This window comes from Acinonyx jubatus, chromosome B3 (assembly GCF_027475565.1).
Source record: "Acinonyx jubatus isolate Ajub_Pintada_27869175 chromosome B3, VMU_Ajub_asm_v1.0, whole genome shotgun sequence".
In the NCBI taxonomy this organism is placed as follows: Eukaryota; Metazoa; Chordata; class Mammalia; order Carnivora; family Felidae; genus Acinonyx; species Acinonyx jubatus.
The window spans coordinates 32,938,362-32,965,396 of record NC_069386.1 but is presented as its reverse complement, the minus strand read 5'-3'; the positions used below and the strand labels follow the sequence as shown (position 1 = coordinate 32,965,396).

The 27,035-nt window shown below is 43.8% G+C and overlaps 1 protein-coding gene across 10 annotated transcripts; it reads right to left on the bottom strand.

Annotated features, from left to right (window-relative positions):
- Positions 1-452: 452 nt before the first annotated feature.
- On the bottom strand, positions 453-27,035 carry PARP6 (poly(ADP-ribose) polymerase family member 6). Of its 10 annotated transcripts, none has more exons than XM_053223768.1 (24): positions 26,970-27,035; positions 25,257-25,523; positions 23,191-23,388; positions 22,494-22,571; positions 21,640-21,734; positions 21,152-21,212; positions 20,821-20,911; positions 20,303-20,369; positions 17,598-17,747; positions 16,269-16,479; positions 15,696-15,749; positions 14,603-14,698; positions 13,629-13,721; positions 12,863-12,988; positions 11,525-11,590; positions 10,547-10,614; positions 9,003-9,051; positions 8,641-8,753; positions 7,813-7,885; positions 7,036-7,105; positions 1,848-1,927; positions 1,394-1,457; positions 1,146-1,230; positions 453-813 (listed from the first exon to the last, which is right to left on the bottom strand). In XM_053223768.1, exons 3-24 carry the CDS (start codon positions 23,191-23,193, stop codon positions 711-713), a joined length of 1,896 nt encoding a protein of 631 aa, XP_053079743.1. In that variant the 5' UTR covers positions 23,194-23,388; positions 25,257-25,523; positions 26,970-27,035; the 3' UTR covers positions 453-710. The 10 variants fall into 10 exon arrangements, 9 of the variants coding, with proteins under 9 accessions (XP_053079743.1, XP_053079741.1, XP_053079742.1 ...); XM_053223766.1 differs by lacking the exon at positions 26,970-27,035 and adding an exon at positions 26,768-26,930; XM_053223767.1 differs by lacking the exon at positions 26,970-27,035 and adding an exon at positions 26,768-26,930 and having other exon boundaries at positions 25,257-25,520.

The window sequence follows — 27,035 nt, the reverse complement described above, 5'->3', positions numbered from 1 at the left end:
TGCTTCAGATTCTGTGTCCCTCTCTCTCTGCCCCTCCCCCACTCATGCGCTCTCTCTCTCTCTCTCTCTCTCTCTCAAAAATAAATAAACATTAAAAAAAAAAAAAAAAAAGCAGAGGTCCTAACGGTAGGAAATCTGAGCTGCTTTGGCCTCAACGGTACTTTTAAATCTTGAGGAACAGGCATCAGTGGTATTCTATATCCTTCTGAGTTTGCATCATCTGCGTAACTGATAACTGCCTAACTTCTTTATCCAGTTCATTGACAAAAATGTTGCCAGATCCGTGGTACATACACTACACTAGATGACTCAGCTTTTACTCCACCCAACATAATTAGTTCCAACCCTCAGGATATTCCACTCTCCCCACCTGACACCCCACTTGAGGGCTTGGGGCAGGTGCTGGGCCAAGGCTAGTCAGACCACAGTGATCATATCCAGTCCACAGCACCTTCCATTTTATTGTTTTATTTACAAACAGGGTGAAGTCAACTGGGAAAATCAGGAGTAGGGAGTCAGTCTGGGCCATCCAAATGTGGAGTGGTTCCTGGGTCAGTCTCCACCATGAAGGCCGCCTCTTCTATGCTTTTCCTGCCCCTTGGTAATGGCCCCTTGATTCCTCAGGGCAGCCTCACATGCTGCTCCTGAGCCCTTGTATGAGGGCAGATGGATCCTGGGGGAACAGGGGTGGTACGAGGGCTGGGGCCCCCTCAGTTTGTGTAAACCTGAGTTCCGATCACACGCATGATTTCCTTCTGTATCTTGGGGTCCTGAGTATTAATGTTGGCATCGCCCACCTGACCATCCTCATATCTGCCAAAGATAGGGCAAGTGTGAGCATAAGAGGGAGAAGAATACCAGAATAACGTCAACCAGTGAACTATATGTGAGGTGTGGCCATTCCAACCCAAAAGTCAAAACCCTTTCTTGCTACTCTTTAGGGTAGAAGAGATTCAGCTTATCTGATTTCCTCTAAACAGATCTATACCCATCCCCATCCTCCACAGGGAAAGTTCCAGTGCCAGCTCCACTCAGGTAGCCAGGGATAAGTCTCAGATGACAGGAACAGACTTTCCCAGTAATCATACCATTACACCCCCACCCTTCTTCCTCAGAGTAATCCCCAAGGTCCCTCCTAGACTTACACAAAGAAGAACCGTGTGCAGACATGGTCAGACACAGGGCACACCCAGATGTTCCCATGCTTCTGGAGGTCCTTAGATGTAATCACTGGGAAGAAGGGGGCCAGAAATTATAATGCTTAAGTCACACAGTCCAGGCAGGGGAGGGAAGACAATGTGTCAACAACACCCTCAGCTGGATCACGTGCCAGAGCTGTACCAGAAATAAAGGTTGGGGACACAGAAATACAGGGACTGGGTGAGCCACCTACCTTCACAAAGTGCTATACAGTTTAGATTCCGACTCTGCAGGAACCTTGACTGAATGGATCGGGTCTGGAAGAGAAGGATAGCAGAGCCAGGTGGACTGTTATAGCTTCCCTAGGCAGGAGGTTAGCTGCTGGTGGCTAGGGGTATGGATTAGGATATCTGGGTCTCCCAGCCACCACCACCCCCAAATTTTGCTTTTGCATAATTAGTCTGGCTGAGTCCATAGCTTCGATCTTTACATTTTCATGTCACTGCATTTAAACTCAGTCTCTGCTTTTATGACTGAGGCCACATAGGACTCTGGAAGCATGTTCATCTTCAAACATATCTGATTCCTTCAAATGATCTTCAAACTACTCACCTCCCCCACCATTTGTTCCCCATCCATCTCTGTAGCCTAAACTTATCCTAGGGGAAGGATTCTGCCTGCCTCACTGGAGTGCCAACTAATAATACCTGGGGGATGGTATTCATCCTGTTATATCTCTGGACCAGCTCATCCTTGGAGGGCATCCTGTGCTGTCCTTTTCCCATTCCTGTTATAGAACAACAAATCCAGTTCAGTCACCCACTCCTCAATCACATAGTTACTAAAATGTCTACTATGTGCCAGGCACTGAGCTAGACATGTAGTAAATAAATAAACAAGGTATCTGCCCTGACACAATTTAGTCTGGTGGATACTACAGGCAAAGAACAAGTAATTACAACACAGTATGGCAAGAAGTGTGATGGGGAGAATCTAGAACAATGTGTGAGCTAGAGGAGGGGAACTAGCCTGCCCTAGGGTTTTGAAGAAGGCTTCCCAGTGACAGCCGGGAAAAATTACTTAAATGAAGAGGGGGAAAGTGTTCTGGCAGAGGTAAAAGGACATAGAAGGTCTGGAGGAAAGAAAGCAATGTGCCTTTGTTTGTATGGAGCATAGTCAATGGAAGGAGAGCGGCAACAGATGATGTGGAAGCAGTGAGTCAGGATCAGATCAAGCAGGCCTTATAGGCCATGTTAAGACAACTGAAGTTTATCCTGAGAATATCAAAGAATCACTAGAAGGTTCTAAGACAGGGGAGGAACACATGAAATGAGACAGGAATGAGGGGCTCACGAGAGTGGTGATATCGACCCCTTGGATCAAATGCCAGATTGAGCAAAATGAGTGAAGAGGAAGCAAGCAGAGCAAGTCAGATCTGTTCCAGTCTCAAAGTTACGTAGAAAACCATGAGCAGAGTCACTCAAAAGAAAAGACAGAAAGCACAGAAGGTAAGTGATGAATAATTTTCCACAAGTAACCACAATGGCCAACAACCTTGAATAATCCTGCTTCCTTTAGAAAGTCTTCCCAGACTTGAGGAAGTGGTGCCAATTCCCTCCAGTGTCCCCCTGTCTAAATCCATAAATCCTCTGCCATTCTTATCCCCCAGTGAATAGCCCTATTTATAACATTTATAGACCCATTCTGGATTTTTCTTATTTAGACATGGAACAGTGCTTATGTGCCCCTACTCCCAACTGTTTTTGGCCTGTGACTAGACTTTAGTCTTGACTCAGCTTTCTCACAGGCCTACCCTTATCACAGTCATGTGTGTGTGTCTATGTGTCCATCCCTGTCTGTCTGAGAGGACATGGATGAAGATGGGAAATGATGCTATCCTTATAGGCCATAAGCAGGGCCCCTATCTCACCACTCTACCTTGGAACATTCTATTACAAATCCCACTCTCCTTCAGTTCTTGGTTTTGTGATAGCCATGGTGCAGGAGTGGGGATGCCTGGACTGACATTCCTCACTGCTCAGGCTGTCAATTCATCACGCACTCACACTAAAGTCCCACGACAGATATATGGCCTGAACAAAACTCAAGGCAAGACTTAAACTCTTAATTTCTTCCTCCTACAGGTGTGACACTTACCACCCCTTGATTTCTACTTTCCCCATTAGCCTTAAGTAAGTTTAGCTCTGAATCCAAACATGACGTTCTCATCCTGGACATTTCAGTGCAAGATTCGGAGTGATCCCAAAGGATAAGAAAGAACAAGTTCTATCCCAAAGGATAAGAAAGAACAATCTGATTGCTATGGCTGGTCTTTCAAATGGCCCTTATGATGCAATCCAAATCTTGTCCCATCTCAATCCTGTTGCACACTGTCCTGTTCATATTGACCCAATGATCTTCTACAGTTTACCAAGACCAGAAACTGAGAAAGTGGTGGCTACAGTAATCCCTGGATGCTTTGTATCCAGAGTATACACCTATCAGAAGTCTCTAAACAGAACTAAACACACAGATGGAGTTTACTAACTCCTTTCTCCCTGGCCCTTGTTTTAACCCGCACACGATGGCCAAGTCATTGGAGTGGAGGCTCCATTAGCCAAATGGATGCTCTCTATTTATACCAGCTCCCAGATAGCATGCAGTGCCACAAAACTAAGGATACCCTGAGGGAGAACAGAGAAAAACTAGAGCAGAATAGGGTATGTGGAAACATATAAGAAGATGGAATTGGTTAAATACTAGAGTAATTACAATAAACTGGACATCTGTACACATCTCACATTATAGAGACTCTCACATATCTGTGGGCCCTCAGAGACTCATTCAAGCAAAGCCTACCCTGTCAGTCCAATATAGTAATAAGAACACTGGCCCAGAAGTTAGGAGGCCTAGATTCCAATCCTAGGTCTGCTACTCACAGCTGTGTGTAACTTCTCTGTGTATGAGCTTTCCTAACTATAAAGTAAGAAAGGATTGGATGAGATGATCTATAACTCTAAAAGTAAAATCCGATGCCATTTTATAATCAGTGGACCTTTGCAAGAGGAAAAGGATGGTGTCCTATGATGTTTTTCTGTGACTGAAGTGATGAAGAAATATAAAGAGTCAATAGAGATTCCTGGCTCCATAGGTATTCAGGCACTCAGTAGTAAACAAAAGCCAGTGACAGAGAAGAGAGGGAGAGAACAGGATGAGAACAGACAGGAAGCAAGAATTTTGTGGGCACCAAGAACACCAAGGCACCAGGAGAATCTCACTACTTGGAAAATAACGAGAGCTTAATGAGGGAAGCTCAGGCGGGAACAAAGATAAAAACTGAGGAACCCAGACAAAAAAGCCAAAAAGACTACCCTAACCCCAACCCCACTTTGCACCCCAGGCACACAGAAGAAGATTCATTCACACATTCAATCGGTATTTATTGGGCACTTACCCTGGGTGGATTACTCATTAGGTTTGGTTCATGACACACTGTTAGTTAGTTAGTTAGTTATTATCTACTATACCTATAGACCCAACCTACAGACTAAATCCAAGAACCAAAACATTACTAGTGATTTATATCAATGTGCTCCTACCCTATCCCAACTATCTGTCTGCTTATCCTCAGGAGGTAACCACTATCCTGAAATTTCTTTAGTTTTATCATACATACATAACACACATGCACCAAAAGGTTTATATTTGTTTGCTTTTAAACAATATAAAAAAGACATTATACACTAGTCTTCTGGGCTTGCCTTTTTTTTTCTTTAGCTCAGCTCATTACCAAGGTTTTTCCATGTAGTTAAGTACTACTGTTTATCCATTTTCATTGCTAAATAATAATCCACTCTGAGAATATATGAAAATGTATTTATCCATCCTCCTGGTAGTGAGCATTTGGGTTGTTTCCAAGATTTGCTACTGCAAACACTGCTGCTTTGAACATTCAAGTACACCTCTGGGCATGCAGGAATGAAAATGCTGGGTCACTGGGATAAATTTTCTCAGCTTTATGAAATTAAACACCAAATTGTTCTCCAAAGTGGTTGTACCAATTTATATTCCAATAAACAATAAAAGAGATCCTGCTAATCAACTTCTAGGACCATCAGAGGTATTACCAGATTTCTTAATTTTTGCCAGTCCACATAGGTGGCAAACAGTAGTCATTTTGGTCTTCATTTTACTTCCTTGATTAATAGCAGTTCAGCAACTTGTCATATTTTTTGGTCATTTCTTCAGTGAAATGTCTGTTCATGTCATTTGCCTATTTTTCTACTGGGTTGTCTTTTTCTTACTGATTTTTAAGCATTTTAAAATACATTTCTGGGTTACCTGGGTGGCTCAGTTAAGCGTTCAACTCCTGGTTTCTGCTCAGGTCATGATCTCACTGTTGGTGAGGTCAAGCCCCATGCTGGGCTCTGTGCTGGCAGTGTGGAGCCTGCCTGAGATTCTCTCTCTCCCTCTCTCTCTCTGCCCCCTCTCCTGTTTGCTTTCTCTCTCAAAATAAATAAATAAACTTAAAAAATATCTTTATTACTAATCTTTTGTGGTTAAATATGTTACAAATGTCTTCTGGTTTGTAGCTTTTCACTTTCTTAAGGTGTCTTCTGGTAAACAGAAGTTTTTAGTTTTAATAAAGTTAAATTTACTTACCTTTTATGATTTATAATTCTACATTTTTTTCATTCTATGGAAAGTTTTATATAAAACTAATAATTTGTTTGGTTTGGTTAAAGCCTGGTTTAAGATTCACTTATAAAACTATCTGGGTTTGGTGAGTTTTTTGATTTAGTTGCTGCTGTTAGAGTAGTTTAAAAATTAAAGACTTTTCTAGTTCTATGATTCTGGATCTAAGTTTTCTTATCTTTATAATAATTATAATTACCAGATAATACTAAATAATCATCTATAAAGAATATAGCACTGTAGGGGCGTCTGGGCGGCTCAGTCGGCTGAGCGTCTGACTTCGGCTCAGGTCATGATCTCATCGCTTGTGAGTTCGAGCCCTGCGTTGGGCTCTGTGCTGACAGCTCAGAGCCTGGAACCTGCTTCAGATTCTGTGTCTTCCTCTCTCTCTGCTCCTTCCCCATTTGTACTCTGTCTCTGTCCCTCAAAAATGAATAAACGTTAAAAAAAAATTTTAAAGAATACAGCACTGTCTCCTTCATATGGTAGACATGCAATATATGGTGGTTACCTTTTATATAGAGACTGTGTAGAACAAGAACAAACGAAAACTAAAAAGGAACTAAGACATGAACCTGTAACACTGAGAGAACTCCAAGGCAGATTCATTTTCTGAATAGAACAAACCTGGACTCATCTCCTGACTAGAAAATGGACCTTACCCATGCCTTATCTTTGGAATAAAATGTTTTCTCTTCCATTCTTATAATAGTATGTAATTATAGACAGTTTAAATTTTAAAAGGTAGTTGACAGGGAGAACAATGTCTCCAGAAATGTAAGCCGATGGAAGATACTCAAGCATTCAAGTGTATTCACATATAAACTCACATGCACACGTGTACATATACCATCTATAAACAACAGGCTATTGCCCACACCAAAAATGTGGTCTATGAAAAGCCTCGTTTCAATCTCCCAGTTATTTCCTAACTTATTCTCAGAGCCAAGCCTCTACAATGAATAAAACCATCCCTACGGAGAAGAGGACTTCCTAACAGAAAGGGAGATAATTGGCCTCACGGTATAAAGACTCTACATCACTAACGAGAGGAGGTAAAGAAACCATGTATCTATGACTGGGAGAGAGCTGACACAGACCAAGTACCCATGATGGAGCAGGAGGAGACAGCATAGATTACGTATTCACAAAATGGATGCGATGTAAATAGAGCCGAGGTGGCCAGACAGTATTTCTTACCTGAGTATCCAAAGGAAATACTGGAGATGGGGCTCAGGTAGATGCCTTTGCCATAGGCTGCTCCATGCAGCTTGCAGGGAAACACCAGGATGAGCAATATGAGCCTGGGCCCTCCCATGGCTGTATGTTAGGCAGCCACAAGGCTTATCCAGCCCTCTGTCCCTCCAATTACCTTCTCACTGGTTCAGATTACTCTAGGAATTTACTCTTGAAAATCTGATTGGCTGAAAAGTGGATGCAGGTTAACCTCTTTGCCCTACTAGATACTGATGTCTTGGAATGTAAGGAGTGGCAAAGCCACTAGTTAGTCCCTCAGAATCCATACTCCATTCCCCAGGCTTTGGTACATATGCAGATTCCAAAAATGAACTATAGAACAGGTACCCAAGAGGAGAAACAATAATCACTCCTTGGATTCCCATAGGGAGAAGAAATAAGTCTTTTATATCACTTTTCTGAATGAACAGTCACATAAATTAAAAACCTTTCTCTAACAGGTTAATGCATCACAGTGGCTGTAGTCAGCATTTCATATTCCTGCCTATTGATATAATCCTATTCCCAAAACTACCAAAAAACACAGCCTGGGGTCAAATATATATCAGCCATATTCATTCTATACAAACAATTCCAACCTCTTTCCTTGGAAAGCCACACGGCAGGCTAGATTTGAGGATGCTGAGGCAAAAATCAGTTCAGTACTCTAGAGCAGGCTTCCCCAAAACTGAGTGGGGCAGGGAGGGGAGTGGAGAGAAAGGGAAAGGCACACAGCCTCACCTGCAGTTTGGTGTAGGATGCATTGACCAGCCCATTGCGCAGGATCGAATGCCAGTTTTCAATGTGGGACCCACTGTAAGGCAGGGTATAAAAAACATGTCTCTTCATTGTATGAGGTTCCCAGAAGCACTTTCAAGACCGCCACGCCCACCCACTCTCACCCACACAGGACATGATAACGGACAGGGATACAGCTAGCAACAGATACACACATGGATACAGTCACAGGCATGCAATATACGTGTGTATGGCTAACTCTCCATTGTAACTTTCAGTCCCATTCTTTTTCCTGTGCTTCAGCTGGTCCCATCCTAAATCCTCAACTGCTGGTTCAGTATTTTCATTTGCCTATTCCCCTGATATTTCAAGTTAAGCAGATTCATTTCAAACTCAACCAACAGAGCACTGATCCCAATATGGTTGCCAGTTCTAACTTCACATCTATTTTAAGAAAAAGGTACCACTACTCCCTTCTTAATATCTCTCTCACTTTCTCTCTCTCTTCTTCCTCAATTAAGCATAAATTGCTGATTTCCTTCAAAATAGCTTTCAAATCTATCTCCTCCAATCTGTTCCCTCAACCACATCTTTTTATGTGTAAATGTCATTTCCCCTCAACTACAACATAAGTATCTTGAGAGTAAAGACCATATCCTATGTAAATTTTTACACTCTACAGCGCCTACCACAACAGCATTAAGAAATATCTGACTGGTTGGACATATGTCACACACACTCATATACCTCAAGTGAAGTTGCCCTCCCACCCCCTACATTATTTGTTGTCATTCCCCCACGCCCCACCCACCCCCAACCCCCCCTCCTCACTGGAAGGCAAAGGTGCTGCCGTAGAGCTTCTTGGCGGTCCGGAACCGAGCCTCCTTGGCAGGAGGGCTGCTCAGCAGGAGGAACTGGTGTGAGGTGTGCATGAACTTCAGCTGCTGCCCAGGTTGGGGGTCGGGTCAGGAAAACAGAGAAGAAATGGAGATCAGGGAGGGAAGGGGTGGGGATGGGGAGCAAATCAGGCTTGCACTGACCCCAAATAAGGAGAATATGCTTAGGTCCAAAGACAACTGTTGATGGATAGAGCCAACGAGGCAAGTCTAGGATCAATGTGGTTAGCTGGTCTGGAGCCCCTCCCTGTCCCTCACCAGAAACTTAAAGAATTTAGAAGAAGAATGGTCACTTACCCTGCTGAGAGGTAGTTTGACAATGTGTGACCTGTTGCTAGAGATGATCCTAGCATAAAACAGAGAAGAAAGGAATGGACAGAATGAGTGTGTCATTAGACCATCCAGAACAAAGAAGCAGTCTTACTGTACCCCTGGGAGAACAAGCAAGGATTCCAGGGCTGTTGGAATTGTGTCAAATGTCCATATCACTATCTAGATATTCCTGTTGGTGGTAACGCTTGTGTATAAAAGTGTAAAAGGGAAACTACTGACCAGAGTTACTGGGTAAACAATGAATAAAAGAAAAGAGACGGGTGAAAGGGAGACTGCTATGTCTAGGAACAGAAAAGGATAAAACAAAAGTGGGTGCCTAGGTGGCTCAGTCAGTTAAGCGTCTGACTTCAGCTCAGGCCATGATCTCATGGTCTGTGGATTTGAGTCCCACATCAGGCCCGCTACTATCAGTGCAGAGCCCACTTTGGATCTTCTGTCCCCTCTCCTCTCTCTGCCCCTCCCCTGTTCATGCTTTCACTCTCAAAAATAAATAAACATTAAGAAAAAAAAGGAAGAGCACGTAAGATCAGCTACAATAAATAAATAAGTAAGTAAATAAGAAAGCAGGGATCTGTATTAGCATGGTGACAACTTATACTTGGGATTTAGAAACACACAACTGGGACGCAGAGGAATCTTTCAGGGCTCTCAAGGATGGGGAGGGACGGAGAGAAAGTTACTGTTTGGGCTGGAGAAAGAAACAGATGAAACTACAACAACCTTCCCTAGGATTCAAGGATAGACTGGGCTGTGTTTTGGCTGAACTCAGAGGATAGGAGAGAACAAAGGCGTAAAGCATTGAGAGCTCAACATGGGAGCATTATCTCATATAGTGGATACAGTTTTGTTTTGTTGTTGTTGTTGTTTTTTGTGCTTCACCCATTTACTTGTGATGCCATCCTGGATACTCTATGCCTGGTCATTCCTGATGCTAAGAGGGAGCATGTTGTATTGAAAAGTACTGATGTCAATGGCTGACTAGGAAAAGAAGGGAAAGCTATGTCAGGAAAACAACAGCAATCAAGATCGGGGAAGGAGGGCAGAGGGTGGAGGGCAGTAGAGAATGTTCAGAATCTTTGTTCGAAGGGAATAATAATAGTGCCTCAAGGCTCTGGACAGTGTACATCAACAGGGTAGGCCTTGAGACAGGGATAGGGAGCAGAAGGGGGAGACAAACCTCTCTGTATGCACAGAAAACTTAGTTGAAACAGTATTAACTCCTACATGCAAAGGGTATGTAAAGACCTACTGGGAAACAAGAAACACCTAGAGAGAATCTGAGACATTGTGTCTGAATTTGTGAGCTCCCGCTAAGCTCTGAGTTTTTTTTATCAAGGCAAAGTATATCAATAAAACCCCAAGAAAAAACAGCCAGAATCTCTATAACCTCAGGAAGGATGCTGGAACCGGCTCTAAAAGAAGTTGTAGGTTCCATGACTAATTCCATATCCCCCAGCACCCCCACCCCCAATCCCTGAAGGACAAACCATTCTATTCACATTACTTACCACTGCAAGAGAGGATGGGCCAAGGGATCCAGCTTGTCCATCTGCTTCTTGATTTCTAGATATGAGCCCTGTTAAGACAAAGGTCATAAAGTTACCTCCCAGGAGAGGTGAGAACCCTCCCACTTTTGACAGACTAATCAGGGCCCAGGGCAAGGCAGGCACTGAAGGCCACACAAAGGCAAGAGGAGATAGGGTTCCCACCCTTAAGGAGCCCAGTCAGATTGGGAAGACTCATAAATAAATATGAAAATGACTGAAAATGCTTACAAAACAACATGCAGGTGGGTCTCCCTCATTTTACGCAATTCCTACAACTCTAAAAAGTTGACTTTAAATAAAAAATAAATAAAATCAATGTCCCAGAAAGATTAGGCTAAGGAATCCTGTGGTAAAACTTTACATAAAGCAAAGAGTCCTTCTGACAGTAAATCATCCCTCCTAGGTATATCTTATGTGTTAATCTGAACTGTGATATATAGGATTTGCTGAGAAGAGGCCCACCTGTAAATGTGAGTACAAATGAATGTCTATTCATGCAGAGATTGCAGACGAGGGGTGGGGAAGTCTGGTGAGGGGCAGCCTTGAGTCAAAGGATGGTCACTGCTCCATGTTGCTGCCCCACCCCTAGAAGGACAGAAGATGTAGGCCCCTGGGGCTAGTTCCTTACATCCAAGCCCCCTCCTCGCCCTCCCAACCCTGGGCAGAAGTCTTTCCCTCACTTCTCTAATTCCCTAAGAATTATGGGAAAAACATTAAATATGAACAACTTGTGAAGGAATTGGCAGCAAAGGTAAAAGTTGAGAGAGACATCCGGAGTGAAAAAGAGAGTAACAGAGAACAAGGATTGGGAAGGCTGAAGAGGGAAGACTAAAGAAAACTCAGTGAGGAATCTGAATAGCATTTCTAAATCTCCATTCCACTCCTATGGATTCCAAGCACAACAGGGCACTTAAGCAGGACAGGCAGAGGGCAGAATACCTGGGTCATCTCCCGGATGGACATCACACTATCCAGAGCTTTTTGAAGTCGCTCATAATTCTTCTTCTGTGGGGAATCAATGGGAAGAGAAGACCCAGATGAAGAAAAGTGGAGGAGAGTAAGATGTGATGAAAAGGAGGGCCAGATGTACAAAAGAGGTCTAGGCCCGAGGGAAACAGTATGGCATGTCATGGAAAGAACACAGATTTAATGTCAGACAGTTCTGGAATCACATGCTAGTTCTCTTTTACAGCTAGAAGTAATAAGGTAAGTTACTTAACCTCTTAGAACCTCAGTACCCTGTGTGTAAATGAAGATTAAAATTCCCACTACACTCAGAGATCGTTCTGAGGACTAAATAACATACGTAAAGAACTAATATAGTGCCTGATACATAGCAATAAGAGTCATAGTGAGGCACTCTGCTAGGTACTTGTGATGGTTAATTTTGTCAATGGTTAATTGAGTTGATCTGATGGGTCATGGAGTGCCTGAACATTTTGTCAAATATTACTCTTGGTGTGTCTGTGAGGGTGTTTCTACATGAGATTGACTTTTCTATCAGAATGAGTAAAGCAGATTGTGCTCCCCTCATTTGGGTGGGCCTCAATCAACTGAAGGTCTGAAGAGAACGAAAAGGCCAAGTAAGAGGGAACTCCCTCTGCCTGACTGCTGGAGCTAGGGCACTGGTCTTTTCCGAACACTGGACTGGAACTGAGAAACCGGCTTTTGGGGGATCTCAAGACTGTCAGCTTTTGGATTGGAATTTATACCACTGGCTCTCCTGGGCCTCCAGTTTGCTAAATGCAGATCCTTGGGCTTCTCAGCCTTCATAACTACATGAACCACTTCTGTATGATAAATCTCTTTCCATAGATATCTCCTACTGGTTCTGTTTCTCCGGAGAACCCTAGTACAATACTTTACATATGTTATTTCTCATTTTTATAACAATCTACAAGGTAAATATTATCCCCTTTTAACAGATAAGGAAATTGTGGTACCAAAAGGTTAAGTGACTTTTCTTACACCATTCAGCTAGGGAACAGTAGAACCTCAAATGGAATCCAGGTCTGTCAGGCTCCAAAATCTATATTCTTCCCTAGTATAACACAATAATTCTTCTCCCCTCCTTCTAACAAACTCAGTTACTTATTCACTAAAACAGCCACAGCTTAGGGTTTAAGAGTTCCCAAGAACCAAGTGTTCCATCCCTTCTGTCCCTCCTTCCAAGCTGTTATATACATGAGAATGGCAGCCCATAGTCTCCCACTCTCTTTTATTGTTTCTATTCCTTTTCTATTTCTATTCTATTACTTTCTTCCCAAGCAACAATACCTTGGGGTTAAAGGCCAGAGTCTTGGGATCAGTGGGGTCCACCACAGAGGGATAAGGCTCAAAGATGATGCTCTTTCTAGGGGACTCCAAAGCTGCCCTACACATGGCCACCAGCAGATCCACCACCTTAGGCGAAAGGAGAGAAAGGAGGCAGAAGCTAAAGGGTTTCCCAGTGCTGGGAGTCACATGGTATCCAGCATAGGTCTGTCCACCTGTTGGAGGCTCTCAGCATTCTCTCTGCTGTTCTTTTTAATAGCAAACACGTTTATGTTTTCTTCATTTGAAAATACAGGCGGTTCATAAAAATTCAAGTAACGATGATTTTAAAAATGACTAAGAAAAAGATAAAAATCATCCCATTGCCCCCAAACAAATCTCATTCCTCACAGGTACTACTGCTAAGTCTGAGGTCTACCCTTGCAGATAATTTTTCCTATGGAAATAGTTATCTTATTAAATAGGCAATTAAAAAAAAGAACTATACTGCACATACTGTTGTCTTTTCTTTTTTATATATGTTATAATTTTCTACCCATAAATAATAGCTGTATGGTATTTCCACTGTAAGGACATACCATGATTTCTTTAACTGAATCCCCATAGATGGAATCATATCGATTCTTTTTTCGCTATTACAAACAACAGTATTGTGCACACCCTTACATATGAAAGCATTTCTGGAGGTTAAACTGCCAAGGAGTGACATTGCTAGGTCCCCTCGCCTTTCTTGATGCCAGCTCCCCAGCAGCTCTTCCCTCTCCCATACCTCTGCTCCAGTAGCAACCTCCTCTGCAGCTCCGGACATGACTCCCAATGTGTAGAAGGAGAAAACACACAGCTCACGAGTACAGACGGCTGGCTGAACAGACATATTAAACAGAGAACAGTGGCACAGGGTGTGCAATAAGAAGGTGTCATAGGGAGACAAGGACAAATCTGACCTTAGACAACTCTAGAACCAGGTAGGAATTTGGGGCCCTCTATGTCATGAAAAAACTATAAATTAGTCTTAATTAAAAAGCCTTACTTGTAAGATTCACAGTTAATGCTGTCTCCTCTCTGAAGCCTTCCATGACTTCCCTAGGTAGTTAGATGCTCTCTCTTGTGAGTTTCCACAGCACTGCTCATATCTCTTCTACACACTGACAGTGCAGTGTCTGTCCACCCACCTAGACTTGGGAGTCCTTGAGGACAGCTTCATATGCAATCATCTTGACCAATATCTCAATATCTGATCCCTATTTTTAAATGTTGGGTGGGGATTATATCTGCAATAATATTCATACATCCTTGGGGTTCCTGAGTGGCTCAGTTGGTTGAGCGTCTTACTCATCATTGATTTCAGCTCAGGTCACGATCTTGCGGTTCACAGGATTGAACCCCACATCAGCCTTGCACTGATAGCACAGAGACTTCTTGGGATTCTCCCTCCCTCTCTCTCTCTGCACCTCCCCTGCTCTCTTTTTCTCTCAAAATAAATAAATAAATAAATATTTTTTAAAAAGGACCACTGGGGAAGTGATAATAAATATTAAAAAAAAATTTATATAGCCTCATATTTCAAAACAGGACTGCAGAGATTTGTTTTCTGAGGCAAAATAATTACTCCTAGAGTCTCAAGAATTACGGACAAAATTCTACCTTTACCATAGACCCAGGAAGAAAGGAATAAAAGAAAGATGAGGATTGAAAGCCTTGACTAAGGGTCTAAGGAAGAGGGTCACAGATTAGGACACATACCTTGAGCATGGACCCATTCTGGAAGACATGCTGCTCATCACACACCACGCAGTACTCATTCAACGTTGGAATCCTCTGCTCTGCATACTTCATGATCTGGGAAGAGAAGACATTGTTAGTAAGTCTTTTTGGAAGTGCAGACACAGATATGGGAAGCAATTTGAGCTTCTTTTCCAACTACTCTCTCCTCTCCCAGCCCTGTGTGTAAGGCAGACCTATTCTTGGGCCCTGCACTTAGTTTAACTGAGGGCCTAAATCTAGAGCTACAGCTACATATTATAGTAAAAATAAGACCAACCATGGTAGAAGACCTGAGTTAAGATCCTGTCCCCCCCCCGACCCCCGCCACACTACTTAATAGCATATATAACTTTGGGCAAATAGGTTAACCTGAGCCTTGGTTTCTTCATTTATAAAGTGATATTATTCACCTCATAGAGGAACTGAGATTACTGAGAAAATTTTCATGAAAGTATTTTATAAATATTAACATGTACTAACAGAACTATTAACCTTAGTTGTAGTAATTAAGACTGTCCCATGATCACATGGCAGGGGGCCTAAGAAGCCATTTCAACTACCCAGAACAATCAGCTTATCCACTGGTCAAAGCCACAGATACAACTCTTGTGCTGGGAAGAAAGCAAAAATCTAGAGCTCATATGGCAATACGCTAAATAATTTTTTAAAACACTCTGTCTAGGGGCACCTGGCTGACTCCGTTGGACACATGACTCTTGATCTTGGGGTCATAAGTTCAAGCCCCACGTTGGGGCTGAAGACCACTTGAGCAAGGATGTTGGGGATCATAAGGAAATCAGTGCCAATCCCTCTCCTATCTTGACATCTATGCACTTAAAATCATTTGATCGACATGGTCTGTCAGTGTTGTCTTCCCAATAATTCTGTAAGCTTCTTGAGGATGGGAACTGTGCCTTCTTTTCTCCTATCTACACAATACATAGTACAGTTCTGGGAGCAGAGCAACTCAGAAAATATTTGTTAGCTGACTGAGGAGCGGGGAGATGTTAGGGGATCAGATGGGTCAGACAACAAGGGAATGGCTTAGGAATGAAGCTTTGAACTCAATTACCTGGACAAGAAATCCATATTCCAGAGTAGGGATATTCTTGCAGTGACCACTGACCTGATGAGTGAAAAGACAGAATTTATGAGCCTCCTATGAAGCAGGTACCTAGACAGACTTCACACTCATCACCTGAGATTCTCCTGAAGTAGCTACACCCTAGCTCTGATTAGCCTCAATAATCCCAAAATTGAAGAGAAGACCTTTAAAAATTTTTGCCAAAGGTTCTTGAAAAGGGCTCACCTGTCCTTAACCTTTTTCAAAGTAGGTGGACAGGCTAATACAGCAGCTGATGACCAAGTCCTAACCACAACCTAATAAAATCACACATGACATCTTAAGATGCCCAAGCCCAGACTCCCTGCTTCATGGCTTACAATCAAAGAAGCTTGACAGACAGTTTAGATGTTTTCAGCTTTTAAAAAATGTTCTCCATTCCACCCATTCATGGTAGAGTGAACAAGTTCGATTTAGGATGCCTGAAAAGCCATAGTCTCACCTCACCTTGAGAAGCTATACTCCCGCGTTTCCATTCCCACCCTCCTAACACCCAAGTCAAACCCTCCCCAGCCCATGTACCAAAGGAGAGGTCCGTGCTGGGGGAGGGAGGCCCACGTGCTGGGGGCACAGGAGACCTGCCTGGGGGCTGGGAGGGTAGCCAAACACCTCCACTTTGGGGTTCTTCATGGTGCAGGAGATAGAACGGTTCATGAGGCGCCCAACTCGAAGCTCGGGTACACCCAGTTTGCCTTTCAGCATGGAGTCCTGTATGATCGGGAAACTGGGAGACCTGGACAGAGAGCAAAGGGAAGTGATAAAACTGGGATTCAGTATGAGCCCTAGAAGAACACTGGAGATAAGTGCGTCCTAAGCCAGAATGGGTGAAGGGACCTACCTAAGCCAAAGAAGAACTCTTATCTGAGGGAAGTTACACCGGATCTTAAACACTTTCTTTTTTAAATGTTTATTTATTTTTAAGATTTTAAGAGAGACAGAGTGTGAGCGGAGGAGGGGCAGAGAGAAAAAGGGAGACACAAAACCTGAAGCAGGCTCCAGGCACCCACGAACTGTGAGGTCAGACGCTTAACTGACTGAGCCACCCAGGTGCCCCAGATCTTAAACCCTTTTAAAACAAGTAAATCACAAACCTGAATTGATTTTTGTGTCATTATTTGTGTGTTCTTCAGATTGGAACATGGGAGGACAGGCAGAGGCAAAGTCTCGGTCAATCTCTACAGCAGCTAGGCCAGGTAGGGAATGTTCCCCTGGACAGGATGCCTGTTTAATTTACTCAGTGTGTGTATGTGCGTGGCGTGTGCGTGTTTATACACACATGAAAAGTGCTGAGTACTGTACTAAGCAATAAGTAGTTGCAACCCAAAAAAGCCTGATGTCTGTCTGTCAACAATAGTGCCTGGGAAACTATAAATCTGGGTTTGTATTTGCCTTTGGGAAGATCAGAAGGCACCAGGGTGGACAATGTAGGCCTGGAGACAGAGAATGGACAGTATTTATTTCCAAAAGTTAGATAATCAATCAGTGTGCCCTTTCATGAGAGAAAGGAGTTGGTACCTATTCTCAGACTCTGCCTTCTTAGTAGAGGGCATAATGATGAGATTCAAAGAAAGAAAAGACAAAAAATTAGCATACATTTCTGCAAAAACATACCATGAGCTAGGTACTGTGTTTTACATGAAGGACAAGGTATGAATACTGGTGTCAGAAGTACAAAGATAAAGACACCTAGGGGACAAGACTATGTAGGTCGGTGTTAATAGTTAAAGGTGCAGAATTCAGAGGACCTTGGGAGAGGGCAAATAGATTAGTGTAAGTAATCAAGAAGGTGGGGTGGGAGCTCAGACAAGACTAAGGTCATTAGAGATTATCTGCTCCTCGGGGAGCACTTACTTGGGGATGGGTGAGAAGATGCTGAGGCCGGCTCGGAACTTCTTGATGGTACCACTTGCCTTGAACCAACTGTGCCTCTTTTCTTGCTGGGTCTTCAAGAAATCGTTGCTGAGATGTTTCCATTGTTGGGATGTGAACATACCCAGGATCCTAAGGAATCAAAGACAACAGGCTTTACAAAACTCAGGCAGGGGAGTAGGTCAAGAAATAGAACTATGAAAAGCAACTAATCTAAAATTCAGACCCAGGGATGGTAAAACTAGCTGTGGTGGGGGAATGTGTGTCTGAAGACCTCGCGATAATGACCTTAGCCCATGGAAATGTACTCTCCTGAAGAACTTCTTTACCTGAGGGGGTAAATACCTACTTCCATTACTTAATCTAATAGACCAGAACAATTCTGAGATGATTAGCCTTTAGTGGAAGGCTTGAAAGCTGAGCCTTCAACGGCCATGAATCTGGGAATTTATTGCCAAGAATGACTATACTGAGAGTGGAAAGGGGTAGTGGGATGCAATTGGATACCACCCTCCACCTTGTGAATAGTGAAGAAAAGGAGTAGGGACATGAGGGGTACTGACATTGTTAGCAAAAAAATTACATCCCCAAACTTATGGCTTCCAATTTGAGCTGGGCCCTCCACTAGCCTTGCCAACCCTTTCATGTGTCTTTGATGAGTTCTCTCTGGCAATACTCTTAAGCTATTATTCCAAATCCTTACTGCCTTCATCAACCTCCTAACTTCACCTATGGCTGAGAATCTCTTCCTTCTTAACAGAGAAAACTGAAGCCATCAGTTACCAGCTCCCTTAATTTTCCAACCCTACTACAAAATCTATTTCTATTTCTACTCTTACCTCAATCCCTCCATTCTCTGAAAACAAGATGACCCTTCTATTAATATCTCTATTTGTGTTCTAGATCTCAGTCCCTTCTTGCCTCTTTAGGGATCTTGATCCATTAATCATATCCCTCTCCTATCAGTTCCTTTCCTAAAGTCTACAGAAGTTTCAACTTCCTATACCTTGATCTAGCTGCATTTCCTTCCCCTCCAATCCTCACTTAAATGTCTCAGTCCACACTTACTATATCTACTTCATTACCAACCACTCACTTCTCAAGTCACTGTATTCTGGTTTCTACCTTCACTTCTTCACGATGATTGTTCTTGCCTCCATGCTAAATCTAACAAAAACTCTAAGTTCTCTTACTTATCCTCTCCGGCATCTGGCCCTCCTTGTCTCCTCCTTGCCTTCTGAGACACCATTCTCTTCCTATTCTTCTCCAACTTTTCTGACCTACCTTCAATGTTTCTTCTTTCTCTGACCACCCTGCTGGTTTCTTGGGTATTTTGTCTGGATGCTAAAGGGTGTTTTGCCTTTGATCTTATTTTCTTTTCCATGTTCTCCCTCAGCAATTTCGTACTCTAAACTGGTTGTAATTTCCATCCATACACTAAATGTATTTTCAACCCTAACCTCTGTTACGTATCTATGTACTGAGTACCTCCACTTGAATATCCCAAGGCTACCTTTAAACATGCTTAAAATGAAACTAATTATCTATCCTTATCGCATAAACCTGTTCCTCCCCTATTTAAATTAGTGGTGTTACAATTTACCCAGACATCTAAGCTGGAAACCTAAGAGTAATTTTCTACTATTCTTTGGCTCTTATGACTACACACGACATATGTGAATCAATCTTCAAGTCTTACTGATTTTATACCCCACAAATCTCTATAGTCCACCTTTCATCTCTATTCTCACCTATAATCACACTTTGGCTCAGGCCCTCGTCATCTCATGTCTGGATGTCTACAAAAACCTCCTAGACTTTTGGTCTCGTCTTACCCCCTCCTACCTATTTTACACAGTGCTACTGGAATCATTTCTCTAAAACTCAGTCTGACCATGGCCTCTCTTTGCCTAAAACCCTTCAATGCTCCCACTGCCTAGAAAATAAAAGCCCAAGATCCTCTCTGATTTGGACCCCTTCCTACTTCTCTGACTTCAATTCCTACACTCTCCCCTTGTATTTTCCTAGCAATATTTAACTACTTGAAGCTTCCTACACACAGGCTGCTTCACCTGACTGTGCCCTTGCAAATGTTATTCATGCTCAGAATCTGTCTGCATGGGCAACTCTTACCCATCCTTGAAAAGATGAATCATCTTCCTTTCATTCATTCACTCATAGCCCTCCACCCGCCACCAGACTGAGTCATTCCTTCCTCTACATTCTTTCTAAACCTTATATATTCACTTGTATTAGAACATGTATCCAATGGACTCTATTTGGAACTTCACTGAGTGTAGAATCTGTAATTCATTTATTTCTCTTTGTATACCAAGGCACTCAACGTATTTCATAAACTATCTGAGCTCTTAGAGCCCCACACTGAGAAAACCACAAGAGAAAATATGAAGATCAAGACCTTAACTCCAGAGTTGTACTTTTCCTTAAATGGTAAGTACTGATGAGCCCCCTCTCACCTCCAGAAGCCTCAAGGCCAGACACCCCAGAACCAGAGGCTCTTCCACCTAACCATAAATTTGGCTTTCCAAATTTATTTTAGTCTTTCTTAGGCCCATCTCAGAAAGATATTTTGGGGAGGAAACACTGCATCCAAGGGTCTGCCTGTCCATCCGTATGTCCGTCTCTTTCCCTCATATGTCCATAACCAGAAAGATCAAAGTTCTTACTTTTTCAGCTGAAGACCCAGCCCAAACCCTTCCTTATTCGATGGCTGGAAAACCTCAATTGACGGTTCTGCAAAGAGAAGAAAAAGCTCCTAGTATGTACATATCTCTATTTTCCTGGGAGTCCAAAGCCCCAATTCAGTGGATGAGCTTCCTCAGATTCTAAGGGTACTCTAAACAATAGTGATGGAGAAAGAAAACATCTGAAGCAGAGAGTAGATTCTGGGAGCTGTCTGACCCATTTCAAATCACTTCAACTTCTATGAGGACGTTGAAGGGAAGGGAAGGAATAAATAATATCTGGGACCAGAGAAAACAATTTCATTAACCAAGAAGGCCTTTAGGGGATGGCTATCAGGTGACAGGGAATGCATGAATGACAGCAAACTGAAAAGCCCCCACCAATGGCCTGCAGTATATACCCAAGAACCTTATTCTAGCTTTTCTCTGGCTCAGTTAACTTAGGACTTTGGATTAGACCACACTTAGAGCACCTACTTGCCCAAAGTCCCTGCCTTTACCTGGCCCATCAAGGTACTGGGAAAGAGAAAATCGCAGCCTCAACACAATAGGTTCTGTTCGGAGGACTTTCCAGGCTGTAGAGACTTCCTCCTAAAAGAGTAAGGGAGAGTTTCCAGTTTAGCAACAGAGAGGAATGGACTTGGAAGTTTTCCCTATATGACACACACATGCACATGACAGTACACACCACTGTCTGCTGATGGTCTAGGAAAGACAGGGATGAAGAATATGTGCTCCAAATGCAGCACTCAGGAACAAGACTCCTGGCCTACATGACAAAATCCACAAGTCCAGCTAGACATGTTGTTGGCAGGTACTAGCACCACTTACATCGAGGAAGCTGATGTTGATGTGGAGGTCAATGTCCACGTCATCGATAGTTCCATATTCTCTACAGAGATACAGGTGAGATTCATTAAGGGAGAAAGAAGGGAACAGAGACTGAGGTGGAGGGAGAACTGAGCCTGGGGCCAGGGGAGAGGGAAGAGTGGGAAGTAGCTCTGTATCTAGACTTAGCTGCAGCCTCAAGCCACTTACATGATCAGGGCTTTCTCCAGGCCAGAAGCCTTTCTTACCTCAAAGATGAAACTATCAGCCTAGAGGGATCTAGGATAGAGGAAACTGCTGAAAAAAGTGGCTATACTTCCCCACTCACCACTGTCAGCTAAGCTTAAGTATTCTGAGAAATTCCCACTACCTATTACTAAGCTCATAATTTATCCATGTCCACAGACCCCCTATTATACCCTAAAAAGAAAAAACCTTTAGCCTCTTAACAGCTCAGAAAGAAGTGGCTTGCTCCTGAAGTGGGGTCCCACCTGATGGATACAGAGTTCTCACTGTAGATCTCCTTCACGGCTTCAATGTCTGCATCAAGCTGTGGGTGTCGATATAGGTCAGCCGCACAGCTCCCCTGAGTCAGCAGCAAAAATGGTGGGGAGGTTTGGGAGGAGGGAAAATAGAGGGGGAAAGAGAGACATGAAAAATAAAAAGAACATGAACACCAGGAACAGGAAAATCAAATGGCAGCAGTACATATAAGCAAAAGGCTGCTCTTATGAAGGAGCTCTTGATGGTGGCCCTAGCCACCAATCTTTGGCCACAAGTATCCCTCCATCTCCACTCTAGTAAGCTTCCATGAACCAATTGCAGGCTTTGCTCAATGAGTACACAGCCTTAAGTTTCCAGCTTTTCCTCTCAGACCCTGACCAGGGATACTTAGGTATCCCTTCTAGGAGAACTCAGAACAGGCTGAAGAGTACAGAATTTAACTCAGATGGTTCTGTGCAAAGAATCCAACATTCTTGCTCAGGACTGTGCCCTGGGGAGTGATGGCATGAAGCAATCACTGGCAGGATATCTTTTAAAAATTTGACCTTGATGAATGAAATGACAGCTACTGGCTGGTGAAGAGTCAAAAAAAATCACTATTTCTAACCAAGAACACATGGGGTAGCCTCCACATACAGAGAATGTAGTTTACTCTGGGAAAGGAACGAGCTCCAGGTAAGAGCAAGAGTATGAAATCAGCTCTGGCAAGACAATGCTCAGACTGCACCAACATCGTATCCTCATTTTATGTCTGCTCCAGAATAATCTTTCACTACTTGATAAATTCAGAGAAGCACACATTTAGACTATCCAACATGGGTCTTAGGGGCTGTAATCTCACCTGAACTCCATAGAGAAATTCCTCTGATTCATTATCTCCCTCCGAATCATCATCATTCCAGAACTGGCCTTTGATGTCCTAGCGATGAAAAACAAGGATACAACCCTTTGCTGGATCCCTATTATCCCATGGAGCAGGAGGGCGATAGGATACAAAATAGATTCCCACAAAAAATGGGAGGTCCTTTGGGATAGAACAACTGAGACCCTATTCCCTATACTCCCTTCACCTCACTCTTCTGGAACATTTCAGTCTCTTCCTGAATCTGGTCATATCCATGGCCTACCTCTGACCTTGGGAGGGATGGAGGAAAACAGGGCACTGGAATTTTGGCCCTCTTGATTGAGGCTCTGGTAGCCAGGGGTGTAGGGATGCAGACTTCAACATCAATGTTGGTTCCTGGGCATATCTAGGTCCTAGCACAAGTTGGCCTCTTCTAGATCATTACCCCAAAGCAGCTCCCATGCATACCTAAGCTCTTTTATTACTCCCTTCCTCTTATTTAACTCCCCTTCCTTCCCAAGAAGAAAATCCACCTGTACACACACCAAGTAATACTGTCTCCATGCTCCTTCTCCTCCTTTCAACTTCAAATAACCACTCTACCTTTCAAAAGGGTGGGAGGGAGAATAACAGGAAAAGGTGTCCCATCTATCCCCTGGATGACCAGTCAGAGAGGTGGGAAGTCAGTTCTCACCATTGGGTCAGTGGGTCACACACAATCCCAGGTCAGTGCTAGGCAGCACCCCTCCATACCACCAGCTGAACCCAGGCCAATGGGATGGGCATTTAGGAGGCCACAGAGGGAGACAAGGGAGGGGGTGATGTCAGGGGCTGACTGTAGATCTGCTGGGGATGGCAGGCTCTGCTGTTGTGGTGATAACAAGTCACTGTCCTGTGGAAAGTAGACAACAGTTGGTTTCATCACCACTTAATAGCTAGATGGTATTTACACAGGCACACATGTTTATGGATACACTTTTATTAGACAAATATACAGACACTTGCACATAGAAACATACTTGCATGCATGTACACATACTTATACACATAGTTTTTTAAAGATAATGAACCATGAAAGCACTATACAAACATGAGACACTACTGTTCCATTTAAGCTTGAGAGTTGGGATTGGAGCAAGTCCCTGCTCTAGATCATAATGCGTATCAACCCCTGAAGCCAAAAGTGATGGTGACAGGAAAAGACGTTACCTACTTTGTCTAGTTAGTTCATTTTGGAACATTCTTCATAGTACCAACCCCCATTAGAATCAAGATTCTTTTAGAAATCTTTACCCCTATTTATTCAAACTGAATCATCATCTCTTATTAAATATCAACATCCCTAGACACCTTTACATGACAATCAAAGCTAACTTAAAAAGCCCTCAACAACACTGAATATCCCCTGGTAGACATGGTCTGAGTGGTCTCATCTTGGAATCTATTCCCCAAATAAAAATGCAATAATGATCTGAATAAACAGTCAGAAACACACTAACCCCTAGGCTTTCACAAAATTAAGAACCACTGTCTAGGCCTTCCTGGCACTGCACGTGTATCTGTCTCACCTACTCCAACTTTACGCAGAGGTGTTCTTGGTCTCTAATACGGTTCTACTGAACCTTAGGTTTGAAGATCACAGTGGGCTTAGGGATCTGTAACATCAGTATCACCTGGGAACTTGTTTAAAATGTAAATTCTCAGACCCTAAGACCTACTGAATTAGAAACTCCAGAGATGGGGTCCAGTAATCTGTTTTAACAAGCCCTTTGTTATGCTGATACATGATAAAATTTGAGAACCACTGTTCTAAATCCTTGTGTACTCTAGGGGCCTGTGGTCTGTTCCTCAAATACCAACTTAAGCCTGGTAACTGATCCAGGATGGGGACATATGGCACAATGCCAGTACACACACCATAGCTGTCCTCTCATTGACAGCACTGCCTCACTCATTAAAAATATGCAAAAGAAAACTGCAATTAAAGTTCTTAGAGATAAAATGGCCTGATACCTGAGATTTACTTTAAAATACTACTCCAGCCCCAAAAGGGGGGTATAGATGTTGGGGGGGGGGGATGAAATAAATATGGCAAAACATTAATTACTAATGAATCTGAGTGATGGGTACATGAGGGTTTCTTACGCTCTACCTTTGCATATAGTTGGAAATCTTTATAACAAGTTAAAAAAAAAATCACAGGCTACTCTTGTACTTTTTCAGGGGCTCTCCTTAAAAAATCAACTCTAAATGTGAACAGGAAAATGATCCCTGAAACTCCACAACTGCCTCCTTGCTGTTCTTCAAACATAACGAGTATATTCCCACCACAGGGCCTTTGTCCCTGCTGTTGCCTCTTCTTGGAATGGTTTTCAGATATCCATATGGCTTGCTGCTTCACTCCTTCAGCTCTCTGCTCAAAGGTCATCTTGACCATCCTATATAAAACAGCAAAACCTCAACACACACACACTAGCACTCTCTATCCATCCCCCTTACCTGCTTTATATTTTTCCACAGCACAATGCCCTGACATACAAAATGTTTGTTTGTTGTATTTATCTCCCACCAAAGTATAAGCTCTGTGGTGGCAGAGGCTTTGGCTCTTTACTATGTTGTCAGTCCCTCAACTCGTACTTACTGATGAATAAATGAATGAACTGTCTGCTGGATACCCAAACCAAAGGGGAGATACATACAAGAACCTAAACATGTCTACACATAGACAAAAATGACTTTAAAAAACAAGATTCTATTCACCTTCAAGAGCAGCTGAGAACCAAAATTACGAAGATCTGAGGACTGAACTGGGTTTGTGAGATTTGAAAATAAACAGTCAGGTGCTGATCTGGATGATCACAGAGGAATAAAGAGGGAGGCACTAATGTCCAGCGTGGGCTGTCTTGGGCTGGGTGGTAGGATGTTGGCAGCGTAGGCCAGAAGTACCAACTTTCTCAAGGTCTCTGTCACCGTAGAAGTCAAGAAAAACTTAGTCTCTCTCCAAGGGCTGTTGCTGCTCGGTTTCTGCTGTTATCACAAGGAGAAAAAGGTAGTTCAGAGGGAATTTTTCTTGTCCAGGGAAGAAACAAGTCTGGAACTACCATCGTTTCCCAACCAGGGTGTTTTAGGGAAAGAGACTCCCATCTTCTACTCTCAATGCCCATTCCTCTGGAGGTAAAGAATGGGTTTGAAAAGTAAAAGGGTGGGGAAGGGGGGGAGGTCATGAAATTCACAGAATCACAGACATCTGAAAGAGGAGGAAGCCTAAAAGATGATCTATTTCGCAGCTTTCATGTTATACGTAGAATACTCAAGTGTAGGAAGACCAAGGAAGCTGCTTAGCATCAGTATGGCGGACCTGGACTTAAGCACATTTGACAGGTCCTAATCACATCCAATTTTCCTGTAATGTGGTTATGACTGATTAAGGTAGTTGTTTAATGCATTAAGCAAAGAACATCTATCTGATTTATCTAAATGAGGTGAAGGAGGGAACATTTCAAGAGAAACTGGGCCAAGTACAGACTGTGTGAAGAGTGCCCAAGGAAGGGTATTGTTCAGCTCAGTGTTTACTCTGGATGAGGGCAGCTAACACAAAGCGCTTTACAGTTTGCATGGAAACAGGCCAAACGTAAATAAGCCTCAAGTCTGGATCACAAAGGTCTTTCCCTAGGTCCACAGGCGGTTCTCGGTGTGACAACTATTCACCTAGTCAAAAAAGCCTCCGAACCCAACGTTTAAACTCTGGGCTTAACTCCCAGCTTTGTATTGTAGTCCTGGGAAAGTGGGTTACTCCTCTCTATACCAAGTGCTCCTTTCTCAGAAAGCCTAGGCCACTGAACAAAGAGTGCGGGGGAGAACCCACGGAGGGACGATTCTCGAAGGCAAGCGCTATCTCCGGTATACCCCGAGGAGAGCAAGGACGAGGTTAGCCCCCAAACACTGGCAGCCATCCTCGTCTCCAGGGCAGGCCCTGAGGCCTCCCTGAGGGGAGCAGTCACAGCTCTTCTCTGGTTTCCTACGGAGACGCCAAAGACACCCAACACCTGCCTCCCGGGGAAGAAGCTCTGCGCCCGATTTGTGTCGACAGCCGCCCGGCCTTGAGCGCAGCCTGTCAAGCCTAGGAGGGCCCCTCAGAGCCACCCGGTCCAAGACCCTCACTTCATCCACCCCGGCCGAGGCGGGGCGGGCCCCGCACCCTTCCCGCGGCCCGGCCGCCCCGCCCCGTCCCCGTGGCGGCCGCCCCACAGGCCGGCCTCGCGAGTACTCACGGCGACCCCGGGCCGCGTGCGGCCGCCGCTGAGGGGACGAGCGGCCCGGGACGCCCCGCGGGGGCGGAGCGGCAGGCCAAGGGGAGGGGGCCGGGCCGGGCGGGCGAGGTCGCGCACCCCCACGCCTCGTCGTTCCGTCACGGGCGCGCAGACCCGCTCTGCGCACGCTCGTGCGGGGACACCGGAATCACGTGACCCGCACCTGACCAATCGCCGTGCGGCCTGCCTCTGGGCGCGCCACAGCCTCGGACGCCAAGCTTCCGTCGTT